General features: G+C 39.0%; 3 protein-coding genes across 4 annotated transcripts in view; 1 reads left to right on the forward strand and 2 right to left on the reverse strand.

The window, feature by feature from the left end:
- LOC142348750 (UDP-glucose 6-dehydrogenase-like) overlaps positions 1-8,087 on the reverse strand; it is a 338,711-nt gene extending 330,624 nt beyond the window's left edge. For both annotated transcript variants that reach the window (XM_075400239.1, XM_075400235.1), the window contains exon 1: positions 8,070-8,087. The gene's annotated coding sequence lies outside the window, so the exon portion shown is untranslated. The remainder of the gene's footprint in view (positions 1-8,069) is intronic.
- LOC142348751 (target of EGR1 protein 1-like) overlaps positions 1-8,092 on the reverse strand; it is a 588,447-nt gene extending 580,355 nt beyond the window's left edge. Inside the window, exon 1 of the mRNA XM_075400240.1 lies at positions 8,072-8,092. The gene's annotated coding sequence lies outside the window, so the exon portion shown is untranslated. The remainder of the gene's footprint in view (positions 1-8,071) is intronic.
- LOC142348752 (uncharacterized) overlaps positions 1-9,086 on the forward strand; it is a 42,166-nt gene extending 33,080 nt beyond the window's left edge. Inside the window, exon 4 of the mRNA XM_075400241.1 lies at positions 8,761-9,086. Within this exon, the coding sequence (XP_075256356.1) occupies positions 8,761-8,973 (213 nt within the window). The 3' untranslated portion in view covers positions 8,974-9,086. The remainder of the gene's footprint in view (positions 1-8,760) is intronic.
- The last annotated feature ends 14,554 nt before the right edge of the window (positions 9,087-23,640 follow it).

Below are 23,640 nucleotides of genomic sequence, written 5' to 3' on the forward strand. Positions count from 1 at the left end.
CGGGTAAGGGGTGCTAAGAATCTCCCGAGGAACCAACTCAGAATTGCAACTTTAAACGTCAGAACACTGACCCAAGCCGGATCTCTAGAGGCTTTGAAAATGGATCTGGCGCGATACAAGTTGGATATTCTGGGAGTGCAGGAGACGAGATTGCAGGAGCAAGAAATTGATCTCGGAGACCACAAGCTCTACCTGTCTGACTCGTGGTTGTCTGGTGTAAAGTCGAGACAAGGAGGAGTGGGCGTTGCTGTAAAGAAGTCATTGATAAACAGCATCGTAGAACAAGTGGCTCTAAGTGAACGTATTTGCTACGTCAAGTTCGCGGCTCAGAGGAGAGCCAATCTAGCTGTTGTTGTCTGCTACGCACCTACGAATGAAGCTAGTCTCCAAGAGAAGGATTTGTTTTGGAGTCAACTTTCAGACCTAGTTTCCAGTTTCAAACATAGGGAGCGTATTTGTGTCATCGGTGACCTCAATGCAGAGCCTGGACACCAGTTGAATGACACCATGAGCTGCAGAGGCCCGTTTGGAATGGGTGAAGAAAATGAAAACTCTGAAAAGTTGTTATCATTTTGCACTTCACACAAATTGCTCGTAGGTGGTACATGGTTCCAGCATCGACAAGTGCATCGGTACACCTTCAACCCTCCCGATCCGAGTTGTCGAAAAAAGATGCTGGATCACATTCTGTTTGCAGAGAGATACAGAGGATGTCTGACGAATGTGAGGTCCAGAAGAGGGAAAACCACAATTACCGATCACGAACTGGTCATTGCGGAAGTATCTATGAAACTTTTGTCTAAAAAGTCATGCTTCACGCCCAGAATCAGTTCTGCAAAGCTGCAAGATGAAACAACGCGTGACTTATTCACGCAGGAGGTCAAGTTACATCTTGATAAGAGCGGCGATTTCGAGAATACAGAGCAGTCTTGGGACAATTTTCGAAAAGCCCTGAACCAAGCAGCAGTGAAATGCCTCCTTCCGGACAAGCGAGTGAACAAACCTTGGATTTCTCCAGATTCTCTGGAACTTATCCGGAAACGAGCCGATCTACAGTTAAAGAAACACAGCAGCGCGGAGGCGCTGTTAGAGTTCACAAACTGCTGTAAGGAAGTCAGAAAAGCTCTACGTGCAGACAAACGGGCATGGCTTGAACGCAAAGGCCAAGAAGTGCAGAGCTTCGCGGACAGAGGCAACTTAAAGGAGGTTTTTGGGGCATCACAGCAGATTTGCCGAAACTGGAGGCCCCAGTTGACCAAATTAGTTTCAAGCACTGGCGTCAACTTACGGACGAAAGAGGAACGACTTGAACGCTGGACGGAACATTTTAGTCAACTCCTGAATCCCTCAACATTCAGTTGCAGTACGAGATTGGATCCCGAAGAAGCAGCTGAAAGCTTGCCGATTGACCTGAGCCCAATTCGATTTGAAGAAGTGCTTGAAGCTGTCCGCAGGTTGAAGAATGGCAAGGCAAGTGGACCCGATAACATTTCCTGTGAGATGTTGAAAGCACACAAGGGTATTGTCGAGTGGCTCTGGGACATCATAGATAAATGTTGGTCGACGGAAGTTCTGCCCGATGACTGGAAGGTAGCAGAAATTGTCCCATTATACAAGAGTAAAGGAAAGAGGTCAGAGTGTTCGAACCACCGAGGGATCTCTCTATTGTCAGTACCAGGCAAAGTGTTCGCTTCCGTTACTCTCAATCGATGCAAAGATTCAGTGGATCGCGTCTTAAGGGAAGAGCAGTGCGGCTTCAGAAAAAGCAGAGGATGCGCCGATCAACTCTTTGCCCTGCGTCAAATAATAGAGAAATCAATGGCGTTTCAATTGGATATTAGCTTTTGTTTCATAGACTTTCGAGCGGCATTCGATTCTGTCGATCGTGAGCAGATGTACCAGATAATGAAACACTATGGTCTGCCGCAAAAAGTGATAAACATCATAAGAAACAGCTATGATGGATTCAAATGTCGAGTCAAAGCCGAAGGTGAGAAGGGACGCTTATTTGATGTCAGAACAGGCGTTAGGCAGGGTGATGTGTGGTCCCCAATCCTATTCGGCCTTGTCATCAACTACATTTTAGCTAACTCGGTGCATGGAGGATTAGACATTGGGAGATTGGTGGCTGACTTAGATTTTGCTGATGATGTTGCTCTCGTGGGGGTCTCAGACAGTGAGGTGCAAGAAAACCTACATCGAATCGAGGCCCTAGCGGAAGCCGCTGGTCTGAAGATTAATGTGGCCAAAACAAAGAATATGGGTGTAAAATGCGACAGCCCAAATGTTGTTGCAGTGCCTAATATCCAACAGAACGTGGAGATACTCACTGGAACACATAAAGGCAAACTAGGACTCCTGGCAGAGACATCTAGCCAGTCACGACTAACCATCGGCACGGAGGTGCTGCTGGGAACGAAAAAGAAAGCGGGCTGGTTCGAAACACAAGATGGCCGGAAGCTCAGATTGAAAAGCTTAGCGGAGGCTAAGCCAGCGTTGGTAGCTTCACAACAACAATCTGCAGTAGCGGATTTAGAGTCGCTAGAAAATGAGAGTGGGTCAGCGGTGGCTGATCAAGAGTCTTTAAGATGTCAGAACTGTCAGCGGCAATTCAGTACAGTTACTGGACGCAAAGTGCACCAAACAAGATTCTGCAAAGCCGGTTTGTCAAAGAATGTCGTCGACAAGTCAAAGTTTGAGCAACTAGAGGCGAGCCTCACCTGTGACAAGTGTGAAAGGAAGTTCAAAACAGTCAATGGCCGAAAAGTTCACCAATCGAGATACTGTGGCAAACCTAAAGCAGCTGCCACACGCGTGTTTTCCTGCAAAGTACAAGATGTTATCGGAAACGAGTTTGAAAACATAGAAGCGTTCAAGTATCTCGGATCATATGTCAGCCTCAAGCATGGAGACCTCCAGGAAGTCAATTGCAAACTTGCAGAAGGTAGACAACGGTTTGCTAACTTCCAAAATCTCTGGAAGAGCAAGCAGCTCAGCGTGCACCTCAAGTGCAATTTGTACAAAGCACTCGTTTTATCAGCCGTGCTGTACAGCTCAGAGACTTGGACTCTTTCCAAATTAATGGAGAGAAAACTTGAGAGTTTCCACTGTGGTTGTCTTCTTCGGAGAATTCTACGTGTGTCATATCTGGAGAAAGCAACGAACGATGAAATTATGTCAAGATCGCGAATGCCCCAACTATCCACGATGATCATGCTCAAACGGATAAAATGGTACGGTCACATCCAGAGAATGGAACCAGGAAGATTAGCCCGCAGTGCCTTCGATTGGGACCCGCCCGATCAATACGCCCATGCCAGACGCGCTCCTGGGGGGCAACGGAAAACGTGGACGAGTCAAATCGAAGGAGACTGTGTACGAAACAAAGTATCGTTCACCAGATTGCAGGAGAAAGCAGCAACCGGGTCAAAGAATGCCTTCAACAATTTCGTCGTACAGCACTTCACAGAATAACCAAACAAATAACTCTTCTTGTTTTGTTTGTATTTGTATTTGTATTTGTTGCCAACCGTGCCTTTATTTCATATTTGGAATTAAAGTGTTGAAACAGTAGTAGTAGTAGTAGTAGTAATAGTAGTAGTAGTAGTAGTAGTAGTAGTAGTAGTAGTAGTAGTAGTAGTAGTAGTAGTAGTAGTAGTAGTAGTAGTAGAGAAGGCTTCAGGAATTCATCCATGGGCGGTCTACACCCTTCTTCGTCTGTTAGATGAGCTTTGTGTGGATGTTACAATTCGTACAAAAGCAGCAAACTCTCCAGGTACAGGGGTCGTTCTCCATGATTTGTTTACTAATGATTTGCGTGTAGATATTGGTTATCCTTTCTTTTCTTTTTGATTTGCTCCCTTAATCTGTCATTCTACAAAAAATGCTCTATAGGATTGCTGTTCTTATCCAAAAATTTTCATCCTTCTCACACAGTCTTGTATTTGAAACAAAAACTTCGTGTGTGCCTTGTCTTGTTCTTTCATTTGTGTTGTAAATAATAAACAGATTTTTAGTAATGTTGTATTCGCTGTCGGCAATATTACAGTAAAGTAAGAGTCTGTGGATTTGTAAGTACATCGCAAGATGTAGAGCACTCAGAGATAGAAGGCTCTTTTTTTAGCCGATGGATATTCCAAGGATCCAATTTGTTGCATTTTTTTTTAGTTTCTCTAGCAAGAATTGATCCCCTTCGTTAGGGTGCCATACCTCGCTCGCGTATGATACAATGGGGACAACCTAGCCTTCAAACGCGACTAGTTTGTTATTGACTGTCGTTTTGTTTGATATATTTATTTTTAGGTACCAGAGTGCTCGCATTGCTTTGGAAAAATGTCTATTTGCGTTCGCTGTCCAAGTGAGATTTTCCGTGACTACGACATCTAAATCTTTTTTGACTGTTTTCGGGTTAAACGATTCAGCCAAACATTTTAATTTGTGCTTTTTTTGATGAAAAGTATGCTACATTTGACTTCGTGAAGGAACACTTCGTTTTCTAGGCACCAGAAATGCAGTTTATCCAAATCTTTTCTGAGCAAATTTTAGCTGCTACTGATCACTTTGTAATTGTCGGCATATCCATATGTAAGACTAATATCTATCAATTCTGAGAAATCATTTATATATGCAAGAAAGAGTAGTGGTCCAAGTAAGGACCCTTGAGGGACTTCACTCGTAACAAATAAAAATCTAGAAAATTTTTGGTTAATTCTTACTTGTTGTTTTCTAACAGTAAGATAGTCTGCATTGATGTCTAAGGCTTTGCCGCCTAATCCAAGGGTAAACTGTTACTCCAAAAATTTATCGTGTTGTACTTTGCCGAACGCTTTTTGAAAATCTAGGTAGAAGACCGCTTAGTCAACTTTTTGGTCGTTGAATGTGTAGATTTTATGAAGGAAACATAGAAGTTGGACTGTGGTTGAGCGTTTCGGATGGAAACCGTATTGAGAGTCGTGAATCTTATCAATAATACAATTGAAAAGGCCGTCAAAAATTACTTTTTCCAAAATTTTTGATGGACATGAGACACAGTTTATTGGTCTGAAGTTGTGGATGGCAGTCTTTTACCCGTCCTTATAAATTGTTGTAATAAGTCGTTTCTTCCACTGGGAGGGAATTTTTCCTTTATTGAGACAGGTTTTAAAAAAGGAATGTAATAAGAAACTGAGACTATTTGAAAGTTGTTTTAGGATCAAGATTCTTATTCCGTCCAGACCTCTGCTTTTACTGATGTCTGATTTCTGTAAAATAAGGCTAACCTGATTTCTTGTGCATGGTATTTTGTTATGAATATTTTTAGGGAATGGTTGGTTGCTATTCTTGATTTTCGAGCAAAACACGTTATGGAAAAACTGGTTGCAAATTTCGGTTTTGTTCATGTCGTCTGTTGTTCTGTTCTGCCCGTTAGACATTTCGCTCGGATACGGTGGTGCTTTTTTAACTGATTTTGGAAAACCTTGTGTTTCTCTGAACTTTTTGGAGCTGAACACTTCAGTTTCATAATTCAGTTGATCTTCTGCCGTTCTTTTAGATATTTTATCATTCAATTGAATGATTTTGGATAGTGTTGCTTGGTTGTAGTTTTTTTTCTTTCTCTTTGCTTTATTTTTTGATAAGATTTGACGTCTTGTTAGAGATCCAAGGAGGAAGGTTTGTTCTGTCATTTGTCACATTTGGTACGTTTTCCTTCAATAACATGTTGAACCAGCGCTACCTCTGATCCATGAGCTCGTCAATATTACTGTAGCAGTACGGTTGAAAGGGTCTCTCTAAATTTATCCCGTTTAGTTTTTGCCAATCTATTTGTTTCTGATTTGTCGACAGAGAAAAAAAATTTGTTCGGAATCGGTAATGGTCTGTTCACTTAGCGTTGCCTATTTTGTATTGGTTGCCTAGAGTGTAATCATTATTAGACTCTATCCAGATACCAAAAACACACCTTGTTGCTTATCACCCGTTAAATCTCTGAAGTCAAATTTTTGTTCAAATTTAATCTCAGTTAAGAGGTTTAGAAAGTCATTGTCATACTCATCGCTTGAATGCATTGCTTTCCAGTCGGTGCTTACAAAATTAATCTCACCTGTAACGATTATTGAATTAAATCCCATTGATTTTTGTGTTTGTCAGCTGATTGAAAAAATGCTGGAATGTGTCGAGATTCCATCTGTAGGGGCTTCTTTTCGTTGGATTATAAATACATGTGATCATTAAGGAAGAGTTATTGAAGAAAAGTTTATTACAACTGTGTCTACGAATTTGGGATTCGGTGAGATGTCTTTTGTTTTTTTGACAGAAACAAAGACGCCTCCGTGTTCCGTTTTCCCGTCATCAGATAATCGATGTTGCCGAAAAATTACGTAATCTTTTTGAAAAAAGAGCTTCGTTCGGGAATGCGTCAGTGAGCCAGGTTTCCGTGAGGCATATAATTTCATAGTTTTTACATAGTAAAGAGATCGCGAGACAGCAACTTCGCGTGAGATCCAGATTGCTTCGGACAATAAAAGTTACAATTGTAATCTCAGCTTTGTTCAGGTGATTTTGTCAATCCTCCCAATCTTCAACGGAGTCATTGTTGACTTTCCTAAAGAGCTTAAGCTTTTAGATTTTTATTTCATTACTGTTGATGTTGACCGTTTGGAGCAGTTCGAGTCTTGTTTTCAATAGTTTGCTTTCTATTTGTTCTTCTTGTGGTGTGAGTTCCTGTTATAGTTCCGCAGCTTTGATAAAAAACATTAGTAAGATACGTTTGTCCCACCTGTCAGCGGGTTTCATAAAAATTGGTCTACATTTGTTCTCTTTGTATGTACCGCGTCAACAATAGTCGTTGATTTGGGTGTTAATGTTCAAGAAACTCAATATTGCTTTTACTTCTGATCTGTCTGACTCAGCTCTTTTTCTTGGGTCCTCATTTTTGCTTTCTTCATTTCCTCGGATCCTTACTCCATTGTCTTCAACTAATCGCTTGTTTTGGATCTCTTTATTTCCGGTTGGAAGTATTTGTGGCCCTACCGTTGGTACCACTGATACTTTAAGCTTTTCATTTGTCTTTCTCTCAATTGTTTCGATGACCACACTTGTGAGAACTTCTTGATTGTCAGCGCTGGATTTGTTGCTTTGGTGATTTTTCACTGCATCAATAAGAATATCTCTTTTGTTCAGACAGACGCTTTGGTTGCAGAGGAGAAAGATGCTAACATTTACTTCTTGTAGAGCAGCTATGATTTGTTTACTCATTTTTGTACTTTTCTATGTCACATGCATAATCTTTTCACAAGATATGCACCAAGAGACGGCCTGATTTTGATTTACGTTGCATGCGCATGTTTTGATTTTTTTTGTGAGTGTTTCTGATCGCTCATTCTGTGGTTTTCTAGTAGGTGGGCTCATCGTATATATATCGAGTTTTTCCTCAAATTTAATTAAAAAAACAGAAAAAACAAATAATGTCCTGTAGAAACCAAATGAGAACTCGCGGACTTTTTTTATTTACCTAGATTGTGACTGGGGGTAGCGTTTTCAGACAATTCACCACTGTAACCGAAAAAGGCATCCTTGGATCACTGTCTGAAACTTCCGCATTTGCACGTAACTGCGCAATTTATGTGCTCGGATGGCCTCTGCTTTCAGCGATTGATTTGTTTTCGTATAGTATTTTGATTTTTAAGATTTCCTTTAGTCCGCTAAGGACGAAATCGTTCAGGTGCACCCCGTATCGTTGATATGACTTACGTTGACCACCAATGAATAAAACGACTGTACTGTAAACGCCTTTTTGAGCAATATAATGGGATGCGTGTCGTATTTGTGCTCCGGGGTGTGATAGAATGTTGAAATTTGGATAGAATAGGTTTTTCGCTTGTGAGTCTGCAATTAATAAGTTCCTCTGGGGTGATGCCTTGAATGTGTGGAATCGCATCGGCTTTCACTCGTTGAAGCTAGGAACGGACGGGACTTGGAAAATATAATGTCCGTTAGAACCCAATCGGGCACTCTTGGAAAGGAAAAAAGAAGCTGGTTCGTGTTCCTAGCTACAGTTAATCTGAAATCACACGATTTGAAAAAGGGAAATGATCTATTTAATAAGTTTAAGACAGACGAAAGACCGACGAAAAACTTGTACGAAGCGTCGTTTTTCGTCCATTTTTGTCGGTTTCATTGGTTTTACTTTTAAGAAGTGTTCGTTTTTGACAGTTTTTGTCGGTTTCTGTCGGTTTTGTCGGACTCATCATTTTTGCTGGTAAGAAGCGTCGGCATTTGTCGGTAATATGTTGGTGCTCTAAGCTGTCAACTGCGTGGTCACGTAGAATTCTGGTGCTCTAACGATTCTTTGAGGCTTTCAATTTCTGACGATTCAGGAATTAGGGGAGCTGTCAGAAAATAATTTTTGAACTCTACTTCTTGAGGTTGTCCGAGGCTCCTAGGTTGAACGTTTGATGAGTTCTCTTCTAACTTTTCACTGACAAATCACTACCTCCTGACTTATATTATAAGGTAAGTAGCAGGGGTCGACGTACCCATTCTTTTTCTTCATTTTAGGACGGAATTTACCGTGACCCTAGGTTTGCGGAATTAAAAAAAGATGTAAACTAAATTGCAGGGAATTGAATAGGAAATATCCCCCGCCCGGATTTCTAATTTTACATTTTTCAAAACTTCAACGCTTGTTGCCGTTGATCTTACCTATTTCTGTACGATTTCCTCTGCCCAGGAGTACAGGTGATGAAAACCGTTCTGGCAATTAATCCGTTTTTTTCCATTTAGACTCACGCACTCTATGAAGACGTAGAATCGAGACAGAGCCGTCTAACTCAGCAGCGCAATTACACGATTGAGGCTATTCTAAGGCTCTTCAAGATGAGTTTTGGATTCGTCAACTCAATTCTCCTCGTAATACTAATCAAGCCCTTCAACCGACCGCTGCTGGAGAAGTTGAAAACAGTGAAATCTAGACTCAGAGAAAGATTTGGACAATGAACTGTACTCTCATTCCTGAGTTTCTGTATAGCCACCCTTTAATCCCTTATTGGAAGATCATGGCCAAATATAGATCTCTTTTTCCCAGTTACATGAGAATATACCAAACGCCATTGTACCCAATTTATTTCCATTGATATTTTCGTTCAACCGATTACAAATTAGCACTCGGTACTACAAGCATGTTTTCTCATTATTAAGCGGATAATTTAATCATAAGTTTGACTGTGATAGTTTCATATCAAGTTCCACGTGCAACTGAACCATGGCCATGGCCCAAGAAGCATGGTCAACAATAGTTCAATATTATGCTAAATATTCATTCCGGTATTTTCAGCATTAGAAAATATTTGGTAGGTATTGGCTATTTTGCCAGATTGGGTATATTGGCAGTCGGTATTTTGTGCCGACGCCGTTTTTGCCCACTACAAAGCTGCCAGGGTGGGGTCTATAATGGAAAAGAAGAGCTATTCAGTCAAGTGACATTGATGTTACCCGCATAAAAATTACCATGAGACTTTAACCATTTTAATTGCTCTCAAACGAAAGTCAGTCAATTCCCAGTGAATCGAAAATTGATACACCTTTCGATGTCATGCAAGATCTTGATGACTTTTGCAAAACTTGGAACATCTTGCCAAGATCCTGATAGGCAAAAATTTCTTGGATCACCTTTGTAAGATCTTGACAAGATCTTACCAAGACATGGCGAAAAATTTCATGGCGTAAGTTGCTAAGATCTTGATAAATCTTGACACGTAGAAAAACCGTTTTTGAAGGAATTGTGATATGAGAAAAAAAACATCTTTCAAATCAAATTTACGGTTGAAAATTGGGGCAAATTGGATCAGCACTAATTTTAGACTCTCATTTTGTAGAAAGTGATTCAAGGAACTGCGAATTGAAGTAAATCATAGATTTTAATGTATGACATGCTCATAAAATATATATTGAACGCACTATTCGAAATTTTCACAATAAATGGGAGTACAAAAAGAGATGGTTACTAAGAGTAAACCGGATTTTAACAATATAAAGAAAGCATCATAAATAATTATGGGAATCATAACGGAATTTCATCTTGACGGGAGACGTCGAGGAATGTTTGTTCTTGACGAGATTCGTCAGCCAGGTAAACCTGTTTTTTGCTAGTTTTACTAACAGACCCGTGCGGTAGAAAATGCCTATTAGAAAATCCCAAAGAGATTAAAAAAATGGGTGAAGATAACCTAAGACTAGTCAACCATTGATAGGACCGAAACCAAAGACCACATTCGAAACTTAATCTCATATAATTGAACTGCCTTTCTCTAAATAGCTTTACATCTTCTCATCTTTTGAAACTATTTGTATTTCCAATCAATAATTCTAACTCTGTATTAAACCGTTTGCGTATGTACATCTTCATAATTCAATTATAGTCTTAGACTTAGAGATTTTTCATCAGTAATTCCGAGGTTTAAGGTGCTTATGAAAAACCCCCAACCCAAACCGTTACCGTACACAGTGGACGGATATTACACTGGTGACAGAGATTTTAAAAAAGCTAATTTTTGAAAACTCTAACAAATTTTTCGGTAGGAAGACGCAAATAAAAAGCACTTTAACCCGAGAACTCGAGAATTGAACTAACCTCAAGACAAATACACAAAACACAAGATTTGGGATAATAAATCACCAACTTCCACCAATGTCCACCAAAATTTGTGGGAGTCAGTTGTAGAAGTCACAGCGGAATCAGTCGCAGGAAATCAGTTTTCACAAGTGAGAATTTACTCGCGTGGGGCTAACTTTTACTCGTGGCAGAAGAGAGAAAATTCCTTGTGTGGAAAGAGCGCATCATACCATAAAAAATTTTCTCTAGTTGTTGAAGTTGATAGTTGAAACTCATCACCACAGCGTTCGTCTTGTTAGTCTAGGAAATTTTTTTCTTACGATCTTAGTTGCTAATGTGACTTGTAGAAAACGAGCGGCATAACCATCGGAACAAAAAAAACTGCTGAATATTTGCGTTGTAAAATCAATTTAAAGAAATGCGTTGATTGTACTCTGAAAGTTATTTATTGACTTATTCTGAAACTACCATTAATTTAAAAAAACAAAAAAAGTTGATCAGGTAACAATAAGCGGGAAAAATTAAAAGAAATTTAAAGCAACTAATATCATCCTTGCCGTAATTATAAAAAAATTTTATAAACATTAATAAAACAGGACAGAACGGAGTTCAGCTAGAACCATAATAAAATAATAAAGAGAAATTTGGTGGTACAGCCATCTTTAAGACTGTAAATTAATACTTCCTCGAAATTAAGGAACATATATAAGTAAAAAGGAATTACCATATTAAAAAAATGGATGAAGATAACCTAAGACTAGTCAACCATTGATAGGACCGAAACCAAAGACCACATTTGAAACTTAATCTCATATAATTGAACTGCCTTTCTCTAAATAGCTTTACATCTTCTCATCTTTTGAAACTATTTGTATTTCCAATCAATAATTCTAACTCTGTATTAAACCGTTTGCATATGTACATCTTCATAATTCAATTATAGTCTTAGACTTAGAGATTTTTCATCAGTAATTCCGAGGTTTAAGGTGCTTATGAAAAACCCCCCAACCCAAACCGTAACCGTACACAGTGGACGGATATTACACTGGTGACAGAGATTTTAAAAAGCTAATTTTTGAAAACTCTAACAAATTTTTCGGTAGGAAGACGCAAATAAAAAGCACTTTAACCCGAGAACTCGAGAATTGAACTAACCTCAAGACAAATACACAAAACACAAGATTTGGGATAATAAATCACCAACTTCCACCAATGTCCACCAAAATTTGTGGGAGTCAGTTGTAGAAGTCAGAGCGGAATCAGTCGCAGGAAATCAGTTTTCACAAGTGAGAATTTACTCGCGTGGGGCTAACTTTTACTCGTGGCAGAAGAGAGAAAATTCCTTGTGTGGAAAGAGCGCATCATACCATAAAAAATTTTCTCTAGTTGTTGAAGTTGATAGTTGAAACTCATCACCACAGCGTTCGTCTTGTTAGTCTAGGAAATTTTTTTCTTACGATCTTAGTTGCTAACGTGACTTGTAGAAAACGAGCGGCATAACCATCGGAACAAAAAAAACTGCTGAATATTTGCGTTGTAAAATCAATTTAAAGAATTGCGTTGTTTGTACTCTGAAAGTTATTTATTGACTTATTATGAAACTACCATTAATTTAAAAAAACAAAAAAAAAGTTGATCAGGTAACAATAAGCGGGAAAAATTAAAAGAAATTTAAAGCAACTAATATCATCCTTGCCGTAATTATAAAAAAATATTATAAACATTAATAAAACAGGACAAAATGGAGTTCAGCTAGAACCATAATAAAATAATAAAGAGAAATTTGGTGGTACAGCCATCTTTAAGACTGTAAATTAATACTTCCTCGAAATTAAGGAACGTATATAATTAAAAAGGAATTACCATATTAAAAAAATGGATGAAGATAACCTAAGACTAGTCAACCATTGATAGGACCGAAACCAAAGACCACATTCGAAACTTAATCTCATATAATTGAACTGCCTTTCTCTAAATAGCTTTACATCTTCTCATCTTTTGAAACTATTTTTATTTCCAATCAATAATTCTAACTCTGTATTAAACCGTTTGCATATGTACATCTTCATAATTCAATTATAGTCTTAGACTTAGAGATTTTTCATCAGTAATTCCGAGGTTTAAGGTGCTTATGAAAAACCCCCCAACCCAAACCGTAACCGTACACAGTGGACGGATATTACACTGGTGACAGAGATTTTAAAAAGCTAATTTTTGAAAACTCTAACAAATTTTTCGGTAGGAAGACGCAAATAAAAAGCACTTTAACCCGAGAACTCGAGAATTGAACTAACCTCAAGACAAATACACAAAACACAAGATTTGGGATAATAAATCACCAACTTCCACCACTGTCCACCAAAATTTGTGGGAGTCAGTTGTAGAAGTCAGAGCGGAATCAGTCGCAGGAAATCAGTTTTCACAAGTGAGAATTTACTCGCGTGGGTCTAACTTTTACTCGTGGCAGAAGAGAGAAAATTCCTTGTGTGGAAAGAGCGCATCATACCATAAAGAATTTTCTCTAGTTGTTGACGTTGATAGTTGAAACTCATCACCACAGCGTTCGTCTTGTTAGTCTAGGAAATTTTTTTCTTACGATCTTAGTTGCTAACGTGACTTGTAGAAAACGAGCGGCATAACCATCGGAACAAAAAAAACTGCTGAATATTTGCGTTGTAAAATCAATTTAAAGAATTGCGTTGTTTGTACTCTGAAAGTTATTTATTGACTTATTCTGAAACTACCATTAATTTAAAAAAACAAAAAAAAAGTTGATCAGGTAACAATAAGCGGGAAAAATTAAAAGAAATTTAAAGCAACTAATATCATCCTTGCCGTAATTAAAAAAAAATATTATAAACATTAATAAAACAGGACAAAACGGAGTTCAGCTAGAACCATAAAAAAATAATAAAGAGAAATTTGGTGGTACAGCCATCTTTAAGACTGTAAATTAATACTTCCTCGAAATTAAGGAACATATATAAGTAAAAAGGAAATACCATATTAAAAAAAGCGTTAGGTTTTATAACCAAAACTTTTTAAACAGTAAAATAAAGAGAGTGTTATAGAAAATAAAAGATAAAAAGAGAAAACACCTTCCAGTGACAATCTACTTGGTAGTAATTTTATAGAAACTATTTTTTTAACAACTAAACAAAGTATTAAAAGCGCACGTTACAAGTAAGGGTTCAGTAAAATGGCAACGGGCTTGACCTCTAGAATGCTATTACCGAAAGCGTTTACAAGTTCAAACGACTTGGAAAGCTACGTGGCGCATGTTGAGCTGTTAGCGGAAATACAATAGTGGAACAGAACTGAAGGAGATCCAACCCGCGAAATTAATGAATGGCCGCATTAAATTGCACTTAAGCTACAAAAATCTGCCAAAGAGTTTTATCGCACTCGACCGCAAGCTACAAGAGAAAATTATGATGAATGCGTTAAAGCTTTTTGGGAACACTATAGCGAAAAACCAGTCGTTTTCCGGGGACGACTAGCTCGCCGCGTACAGCAACCAGGAGAAAAACTGACATATTTTCTGGGAGATTTATTTGCAGTTGGCTTTGAAAGTTTACCCAACGGAGTCGCAGGACATTAGATACCATCAGGTTCTGAGAGGATTCCTAGAAGGAGTCAGGCATAGTCAGGTGAGGTTAGATCTCAGAGAGCTAATCGGCGACAAGGATATGAAAATTGAAACAGTTTTGGAACGAGCACTCCATCTGGAAGCCGTAACAAGAATAGAAGAGGAAGAGCAAACACCGAAAGTTGCGGTAATTAGATGGGATGAAACGAAAAAATTAGTGGAGGCCGCCACCAAGCTTGTGAACCAATTGTCAGTAGATGACAAACAGCGAGAAAACCGTCGAACCCAGTCTAGGGAGCGAAGTAGTTCCCGGGGACGCTGGGGTGACGACAGAAGTGATAAATGACAGCAACAGGATCGTAGGCTCAACGATCGGCGGCAATTTCCAACGCCAGGACCTAATCTCTGAGACAGATCTTTCGGAAGAGATGAACCGTCAAGGAGGAACGATAGGCAGGGTTTCGAGTGCAGAGCCTGTGGACAGGAAGGAAACATTTTGAGGAAATATCAAAAAATTGTTTCCTATGTGTAAGTTCCCGACAGTTGAAAAAAAACTGCCCTTTCAAAAAGAAAACCACCGAGAACTGTAATGTCATTAGAATTTGTTCGACAAACAAAACTAAATTTCTAAACGCAGAAATTATATTACATGGGAACAGATGCGTTGGATTAATAGACTGTAGGAAGTAGTATATCGCTTTTTGGTCTGGTTCATATACCAAAAACTAGGCAAACCAAGAATTGTGCAAACATACACAAAGCGAGTGTTAACAGCCAATAACTCAACTGTCAAAATAGTAGGAAGAGTAACGCTGTTGGTACAGTTGCAACCAAGACTTCCGGAGGTTGAACAAGAATTTGATATAACGGCAGGCGAAGGTATAGAATGTCTGCTGGGAATTGCTTTCCTGAAACCCAATAAATGTGTATTGAACTTACACTAAGAGAAGCTCTGTAGCAGTCACTTTCAATTTCAATACCGCTTACAACAGAGAAAACGCAAGGTGTTCAGGTTTTTGCCATTGCGGGACAAAACACTTATATACAGAGTAAAAACGAAAGTATAATGAGAATTAGGTTAGCCGATGAAAACAGAGAAGAAATTCCGGGATTGGAAGGATTGGTGGAAACAATTGAAGATTTTGAACTAAAGACTGGTTTGCTTTTAGCCGACAGTATAACATCGATGAAAGATGGTTAGCTACATAATCATCTTCGGTAGATCTTTTTGGGAGCATCTCAACCGTCTAGGTCTCGTAATTGGACAACTTAAAGACGCTGGATTGAATATAAAAGGCTCAAAATGTAGGTTTTTAGGAAAAAATTCATTTCTCGGACATTTTGTACCAAATAAAGGCGTAGAAGTGGATCAGGTGAAAGTAGCGGTAGTCATTAAAATGAAGAGCCTACGAAAAATAAAAGAATTGCGAGCTATACTAGGACTAGTAGGTTTTTAAAGAAGATTCATACAAGATTTTGGAAAAATAGAAGGGCCGCTTTATAAGCTATTGAGCAAAACAGAACGTTTTTCTTGGAGCATAGAGTGTGATTCAGCAGTTGATTAACTAAAACAAGCACTAAAAAAGCACAAATTTTGGGCTATCCGAGTGACACCGATCCCTGTACGTTAACCACCGACGCCTATCTGTTCTGCATTGGCGCAACTTTTTCCCAAAGACAACAATGGGTGAAAGTGTTATTACATACGCAAGCAAAACGCTCAGCAAAAGTCAACGAAACTATTCTCCGACAAAACGAGATCTCTAGCAAAAGTTTATTTCGATGAACATTTCAGATATTATCCTCTGAGACAAAAATTTTTAATTGTTTCCAACCATAGGGCCCTCACGTGGTTATATAGTTTTATGGAATCAGACGGATTAATGGCCAGATAGATGGAAAAGCTCGGACAGTTTGATTTTGAAATGAAACACGAAACTATTTTTTTAACAACTAAACAAATTTTTAAAAGCGCACGTTACAAGTAAGGGTTCAGTAAAATGGCAACGGGCTTGACCTCTAGAATGCTATTACCGAAAGCGTTTACAAGTTCAAACGACTTGGAAAGCTACGTGGCGCATGTTGAGCTGTTAGCGGAAATACAATAGTGGAACAGAACTGAAGGAGATCCAACCCGCGAAATTAATGAATGGCCGCATTAAATTGCACTTAAGCTACAAAAATCTGCCAAAGAGTTTTATCGCACTCGACCGCAAGCTACAAGAGAAAATTATGATGAATGCGTTAAAGCTTTTTGGGAACACTATAGCCAAAAACCAGTCGTTTTCCGGGGACGACTAGCTCGCCGCGTACAGCAACCAGGAGAAAAACTGACATATTTTCTGGGAGATTTATTTGCAGTTGGCTTTGAAAGTTTACCCAACGGAGTCGCAGGACATTAGATACCATCAGGTTCTGAGAGGATTCCTAGAAGGAGTCAGGCATAGTCAGGTGAGGTTAGATCTCAGAGAGCTAATCGGCGACAAGGATATGAAAATTGAAACAGTTTTGGAACGAGCACTCCATCTGGAAGCCGTAACAAGAATAGAAGAGGAAGAGCAAACACCGAAAGTTGCGGTAATTAGATGGGATGAAACGAAAAAATTAGTGGAGGCCGCCACCAAGCTTGTGAACCAATTGTCAGTAGATGACAAACAGCGAGAAAACCGTCGAACCCAGTCTAGGGAGCGAAGTAGTTCCCGGGGACGCTGGGACGCTGGGGTGACGACAGAAGTGATAAATGACAGCAACAGGATCGTAGGCTCAACGATCGGCGGCAATTTCCAACGCCAGGACCTAATCTCTGAGACAGATCTTTCGGAAGAGATGAACCGTCAAGGAGGAACGATAGGCAGGGTTTCGAGTGCAGAGCCTGTGGACAGGAAGGAAACATTTTGAGGAAATATCAAAAAATTGTTTCCTATGTGTAAGTTCCCAACAGTTGAAACAAAACTGCCCTTTCAAAAAGAAAACCACCGAGAACTGTAATGTCATTAGAATTTGTTCGACAAACAAAGCTAAATTTCTAAACGCAGAAATTATATTACATGGGAACAGATGCGTTGGATTAATAGACTGTAGGAAGTAGTATATCGCTTTTTGGTCTGGTTCATATACCAAAAACTAGGCAAACCAAGAATTGTGCAAACATACACAAAGCGAGTGTTAACAGCCAATAACTCAACTGTCAAAATAATAGGGAGAGTAACGCTGTTGGTACAGTTGCAACCAAGACTTCCGGAGGTTGAACAAGAATTTGTTATAACGGCAGGCGAAAGTATAGAATGTCTGCTGGGAATTGCTTTCCTGAAACCCAATAAATGTGTATTGAACTTACACTAAGAGAAGCTCTGTAGCAGTCACTTTCAATTTCAATACCGCTTACAACAGAGAAAACGCAAGGTGTTCAGGTTTTTGCCATTGCGGGACAAAACACTTATATACAGAGTAAAAACGAAAGTATAATGAGAATTAGGTTAGCCGATGAAAACAGAGAAGAAATTCCGGGATTGGAAGGATTGGTGGAAACAATTGAAGATTTTGAACTAAAGACTGGTTTGCTTTTAGCCGCCAGTATAACATCGATGAAAGATGGTTAGCTACATAATCATCTTCGGTAGATCTTTTTGGGAGCATCTCAACCGTCTAGGTCTCGTAATTGGACAACTTAAAGACGCTGGATTGAATATAAAAGGCTCAAAATGTAGGTTTTTAGGAAAAAGTTCATTTCTCGGACATATTGTACCAAATAAAGGCGTAGAAGTGGATCAGGTGAAAGTAGCGGTAGTCATTAAAATGAAGAGCCTACGAAAAATAAAAGAATTGCGAGCTATACTAGGACTAGTAGGTTTTTAAAGAAGATTCATACAAGATTTTGGAAAAATAGAAGGGCCGCTTTATAAGCTATTGAGCAAAACAGAACGTTTTTCTTGGAGCATAGAGTGTGATTCAGCAGTTGATTAACTAAAACAAGCACTAAAAAAGCACAAATTTTGGGCTATCCGAGTGACACCGATCCCTGTACGTTAACCACCGACGCCTATCTGTTCGGCATTGGCGCAACTTTTTCCCAAAGACAACAATGGGTGAAAGTGTTATTACATACGCAAGCAAAACGCTCAGCAAAAGTCAACGAAACTATTCTCCGACAAAACGAGATCTCTAGCAAAAGTTTATTTCGATGAACACTTCAGATATTATCCTCTGAGACAAAAATTTTTAATTGTTTCCAAACATAGGGCCCTCACGTGGTTATATAGTTTTATGGAATCAGACGGATTAATGGCCAGATAGATGGAAAAGCTCGGACAGTTTGATTTTGAAATGAAACACGAAGCGGGAAAAAAGATCCGTCACGCAGACTGTCTGTCAAGAGTTCCACAGACTGAAGACTAAGTCAAAGGTTGCAATCAATTGAACCAAGTAAATACGGACGACAAAAATATCTGGTTCATTGGACTAGAGAAATCTGTTGAACAACTAGTTGAAGATCAGAAAAATGCAACCGACCTCTTTATATTAGGGAACTAGATTGAGAACGGGAAACGCCCTAATCAAATATGGCAGGAGTCTCTAGGGCACTGTGGAAACTTTTGACTGATTTCAGAAACTTACGAATTGAAAATGATCTAATTAGGAGACAGAAACGTATTGACGAATTTAACAACTTAACACAAATAGTCATTCAAAGATCACTTTTAAAAGAAATTCTCCATTTCCTTCAAGAAGATTGCGGACATTTTGGTATAGCCAAGACATTTGATCGGGTTCGAGAACAATTCTTCTGGCCCGGGTTGAGAAAAGATGTTCATGAGTGGGTAAGTTCTTGCGAAGTATGCTATCAAAAGAAGTTTCCACGCCAGTAACACATGCACAGCTTGACAACGTGAAAATCACACACAAAATCAAGTCACCCGTTTTGGCAGGTAGCCTTGGACATTATGAGAGCTTTACCCGAGTCAAGTGGAAACAAATACATTTTGTCAATTGGACATCAGTTTACAAAATGGTATGAAGCAATTCCCATGAGCAACCAAGAAACTTCAACGGTAGCTAACGTTTTTGTAAACCTATGGGTTTTGAATTTTGGTTGTCCGGCAAATCTCCATAGCAACAAGGGCAGTAAATTTATGTCAAATCTTTTCAAGAATATGTAAAAAGAGCTGGGAATTAACAGGACATCAACCACAGTTTATCATCCTCAAGGAAACGCAATGATAGAGCGCACCAATCGCACAATATGTGTGAAGAAGAGAATCTTGCAAAATAAAAGCGTGAACATCACATTACCTGGAGCGGCTAAATTCCGCTAGTAATGATGGCGTACAGATCATCAATTCACTCTGTTACCAAGTACAGCCCCTTTTACATCCTTTTTGAACGATCATGCGCGCTGCCGATTGATAGCATTTATCAATCAATGCAAACCAAAATCTACCCAACCTTGAGTGATTACGTTGGTTGCTTGAGTTATTACAAAAGACGAACTACGAACGTGCCATTAACTGGTACGGGAAAACATGGATGAGGAGCAAGAAGACCTACTATGACTGTAGCACATTTGGACCACAATTTGAAGTAGGTGATTTAGTAATGGTGTTTAACCCCGAAATGAAAACTGGCCAGACAAGGGAATTTAATTTTTTTACAGTGGACCGCAGGTAATAAGTGAAATAATCAAAAATCTAAACTTTGTTCTTGAAGATTTGAAAAAACAAAAGGTCCACTACGATCGACTCAAACGGTTTAACAGTAGAAGTGCTACCACTGACAAAAAAAAGAACCTAAGAAAGCAAAAAGTGAACCAAGAATACCATAAAATGACCTTACGGAGGACAACAATTTCGTGGAAATTAAAGTAGTCACTCCAAAATTGAATGACACAGGAAGAAGAGAAGTTAATCTTGAAAGCAATACTAATCAAATTAACCATAGTTCTGAAACTCACAATGAGATAGTCAAAGGGGAGTTGTTTGAAACACCAATGGGTGGGAGTACAAGAGAATTAATAAATACTAACACAAACAACAAAAGCAGAAGCACAAAAATACTTGCACCCAAATTAGCCACACAGCAGAAGCGAGATAGCCTGGTGGCAACATCCGATAGGAGTGAAGGCGAAGAATTTCCAAATAGAAGCACGGCTTTTACTTCGCAAAATCATGCCTAACGATGATATCAAACGAGAAGTGCGTCGGGAATAATAAGACCACGGAAACTCAAAGACTATTTTTTATTCAAAGATAACGATTCAGATAAAAGATTTGATAATGACGTATTTTTTAAAAAGGTGATATGACAAAATGCAGAGGGCGTGGAACCCACATTGTAACGTACAGCTTAACTAGAAAAATCTCTAATTGGTTAGCATAGTAGGTTTTTCTCAGTCCTTAGAGATTGTGGTGTATGATTTCGAGAACATTCTGCAAACGCAAAAATTTGCCTTGACGGAACTTACGAAATGCGAAACGTCACATATAAATTAGGAGCAGGTATACAAAGGAGGACTCATATACGCCTTGAGCAGAATGAGTAAACTAAAATACTGCATAAACAGGGTTGCATATACGATAACTTTGCTGAAAAAAGCGGTTGGTATGACGACGCAACTTACTTGAACAAAAAATCACAAATAATTCCAACGTTTAACCCAATAAAGGAGTCAGTCTGCCAAAAGCTATGGCAAGGACACAAAGCGCGGTTACCGGGTCATGGTGAATTCGAATTCAATGCTCCTAAAGAAGTCCTTAATGAGATGAATGTTGGCAGAACCCACGCAGAGTTTGTTTAGAAGGTATCAAAAACATTCATGAAAGGCTGAGGTGAGAAAGGAGTGAATTATGACTACCCCGTAGATTGGACAATCCAAAAGATGAAACTTAGAAAAATTACACCTTGATTAATGCTGAAGTTTTAATGGGGACTTTGTTCATTGAAACTAAGGAAGCAAATGAAGGAACATGATTATATTTTAAAGACCCTCTAAAACCGGAGCAGACCTTGTTATATCAAAGAGACACGTTTGAAATGGATTCAGTACAATATTATTTCGACCAAGACAAAAAACCAAATATCTTAACGAAAGTTAGATTTTCAGACTCGATAACAGCAAAAATAGTCCACGCTGGAAACAAAAAGTTCTTGACAAGCAATTTAAACAGAAAACGAAATTTAATTGTTCAGTTGAAAAACAGGCCAAAACAGATAGGCATTTTTCAGCTTTTTGAAACAAACTACAGAAATTTGTTTAACACAAACGGAACCTTGACGGCCACGGAACAAAATTTTTTCACCAACAGATATATCTGAGACAGATCTCAGGAACTCGACCAACTTTTTGTGTGAGATTTTCGTGGCGTGTTTGAAAATCTGAAACACGTAGAATTAATAAATTGTCACATAGAAAAACTGCACAGGGCTATGATTTTAACAACACCAATGAACGGAAACTTACACCAAATTTTCTCAAATCAGCAAATCGATCTGGGTACGCACGCAGAAAGAGCGCGAGGATTACTTTATGTCCATAAGCGCGCTAAGTTATCGTGCATGTTGTCGAAAACCAATTTTGTACCGAGGAAGTACCAATTGGGTTGTCTTCTGACAACAGTTCAGAAGAAATTAGATACATTGACCCTATTTCTAGAGTATTCTATAGAAATTTCACACTAAATTATTGCAATCCCATTTACCCGAACGCTTATGAATTGCAGAATGGGTCATGGATAACATATGGCCGACGAATATAACTGAGTGATAAACCCAATGATATGCCTCATTACAGAGTTAACGTCAATTGGTCATCTTCTGCGCCAATGGAAGGGCTTTTCAATGACAAAAATTTGGAGTTCTGCAAGTGGGCTCAAAGATTAAGGCATTCGAGAAAAACGAAAACAGGAAGAGAAGTTTCCTGGGACAAGGAGGTTTATATGAGCATGAGTCTCCAGAGTATTTTAACGCGGAGTTGAAGTTCAATCACAAGTGGCATGAATTGCTGACTTTTGAATACTTGGGTTGTGAAGTGAAACAAACCTCGCATGTGGCCAGGGAAATAACCATCAGTTTGATAACTATATTTATTGGACCTAAAATAAAATTTTGTTTGGTACGTGTGTTTCTTTCAATCGATGTTCTACGCAGTGGCACCAATCCTGTAATTGCACTGCAACCTATTAACCCAATGGGGGAAATGGGTTATTTTCATCATCTAAAACAATGTACTAAGGAACAAAAATTGACAAGAAAAAGGACCGTTGAACGGTGTGATGAAAATACAAAGAATGTAGTTATAAAAGCAAAAAAGGCTAAATCTGTATCAGATTTGACAGAAATTGAGATTGACACATAGATTAATATAAGTGTATGAGATGTAGGAATAGTAGAACCAAAAATCGTTGATCATTGCTACTATCTACCCGAGTTCTTCGAGGTCAGGTCGATAGTCAGGCACCAAGTGTATCGGATTGTTAGTGTAACCTCAAAGAAAAGATACGGGGTGCCATTGACGCAGCTGCAACCACACAACATAGTGGATAGAGCCGCAATTTGTGCTATGGTGTTAAATGAGATGCATCAGAGAATCGAGAAACAGCAAAAAAAGATTGACAACAGCGAAGTGCTAGAACTGCCGTGGTTCGACTCGAAGAGGAGCTCCGGCAGTTAAAACTTGAAAATCAAAGGTTAAGTGACCAATTGCTTGAGAACAAAGGACTGCTTGAAGACGCTGGGAATCAGCGGGAGTCCTGCATGAGGCAGGTTGAAATATTGAAGAAAGAGTTGGAAGAGGTTACAGATGTAGCCGAAACAAAGAGAAAAAAATGTATCGCTCTGGTCGATGAGCTGGAATGTTTAGCTCGGGAGTTGGAGAATGCCGAGATAGATATCAGAAAACTACGTAGTAGGGTAAGAACAGAGCAGAACTCAAAGAAGGTCATCCAGAGGAGGCCGGAGGCGATCAACGCGCAGAGCCCGTTCAGTCGACCTCCAAACTTTTATGAGCTTCTATTTCTGCCACAGGGAGCCAAAACCAGTACTATCCAGAAACATTTCGAAATGTTGACAATGCGCTCTTATCCGGACAAGGGTGGTCGGGAGGACCTTTTCAAAATTCTTCTTCAAGCGAAAAAAATTACGGAAGACGAGGAGGTCCGTGACAAGTAGGGGATTGAAAAAGCAGAGGAATATTTGAACTCGAAAATGGACCTTGAAACTCTTGCTTTTGAGTGAGTGGAACATTCAAATTTTCTAAGAGGGAAGCAGTGTAGTAAAACATAGAATTGTATGTATGACATGTTCATAAAATAAATATTGAACGCACTTTTCGAAGTTTTCACAATAGAAATGACGATGAGAAAATCCCAAAGGGATTAAAGAAAATGGCTAAAACAACCTACGATTAATCAACCATTGTTAACACCGAAACCAAAGACCAAATTCGAAACTAAACCTCATATAATTGAGCTGC

Source organism: Convolutriloba macropyga, chromosome 10, assembly GCF_964194025.1.
Source record: "Convolutriloba macropyga chromosome 10, txConMacr16.3, whole genome shotgun sequence".
In the NCBI taxonomy this organism is placed as follows: domain Eukaryota; kingdom Metazoa; phylum Xenacoelomorpha; order Acoela; family Convolutidae; genus Convolutriloba; species Convolutriloba macropyga.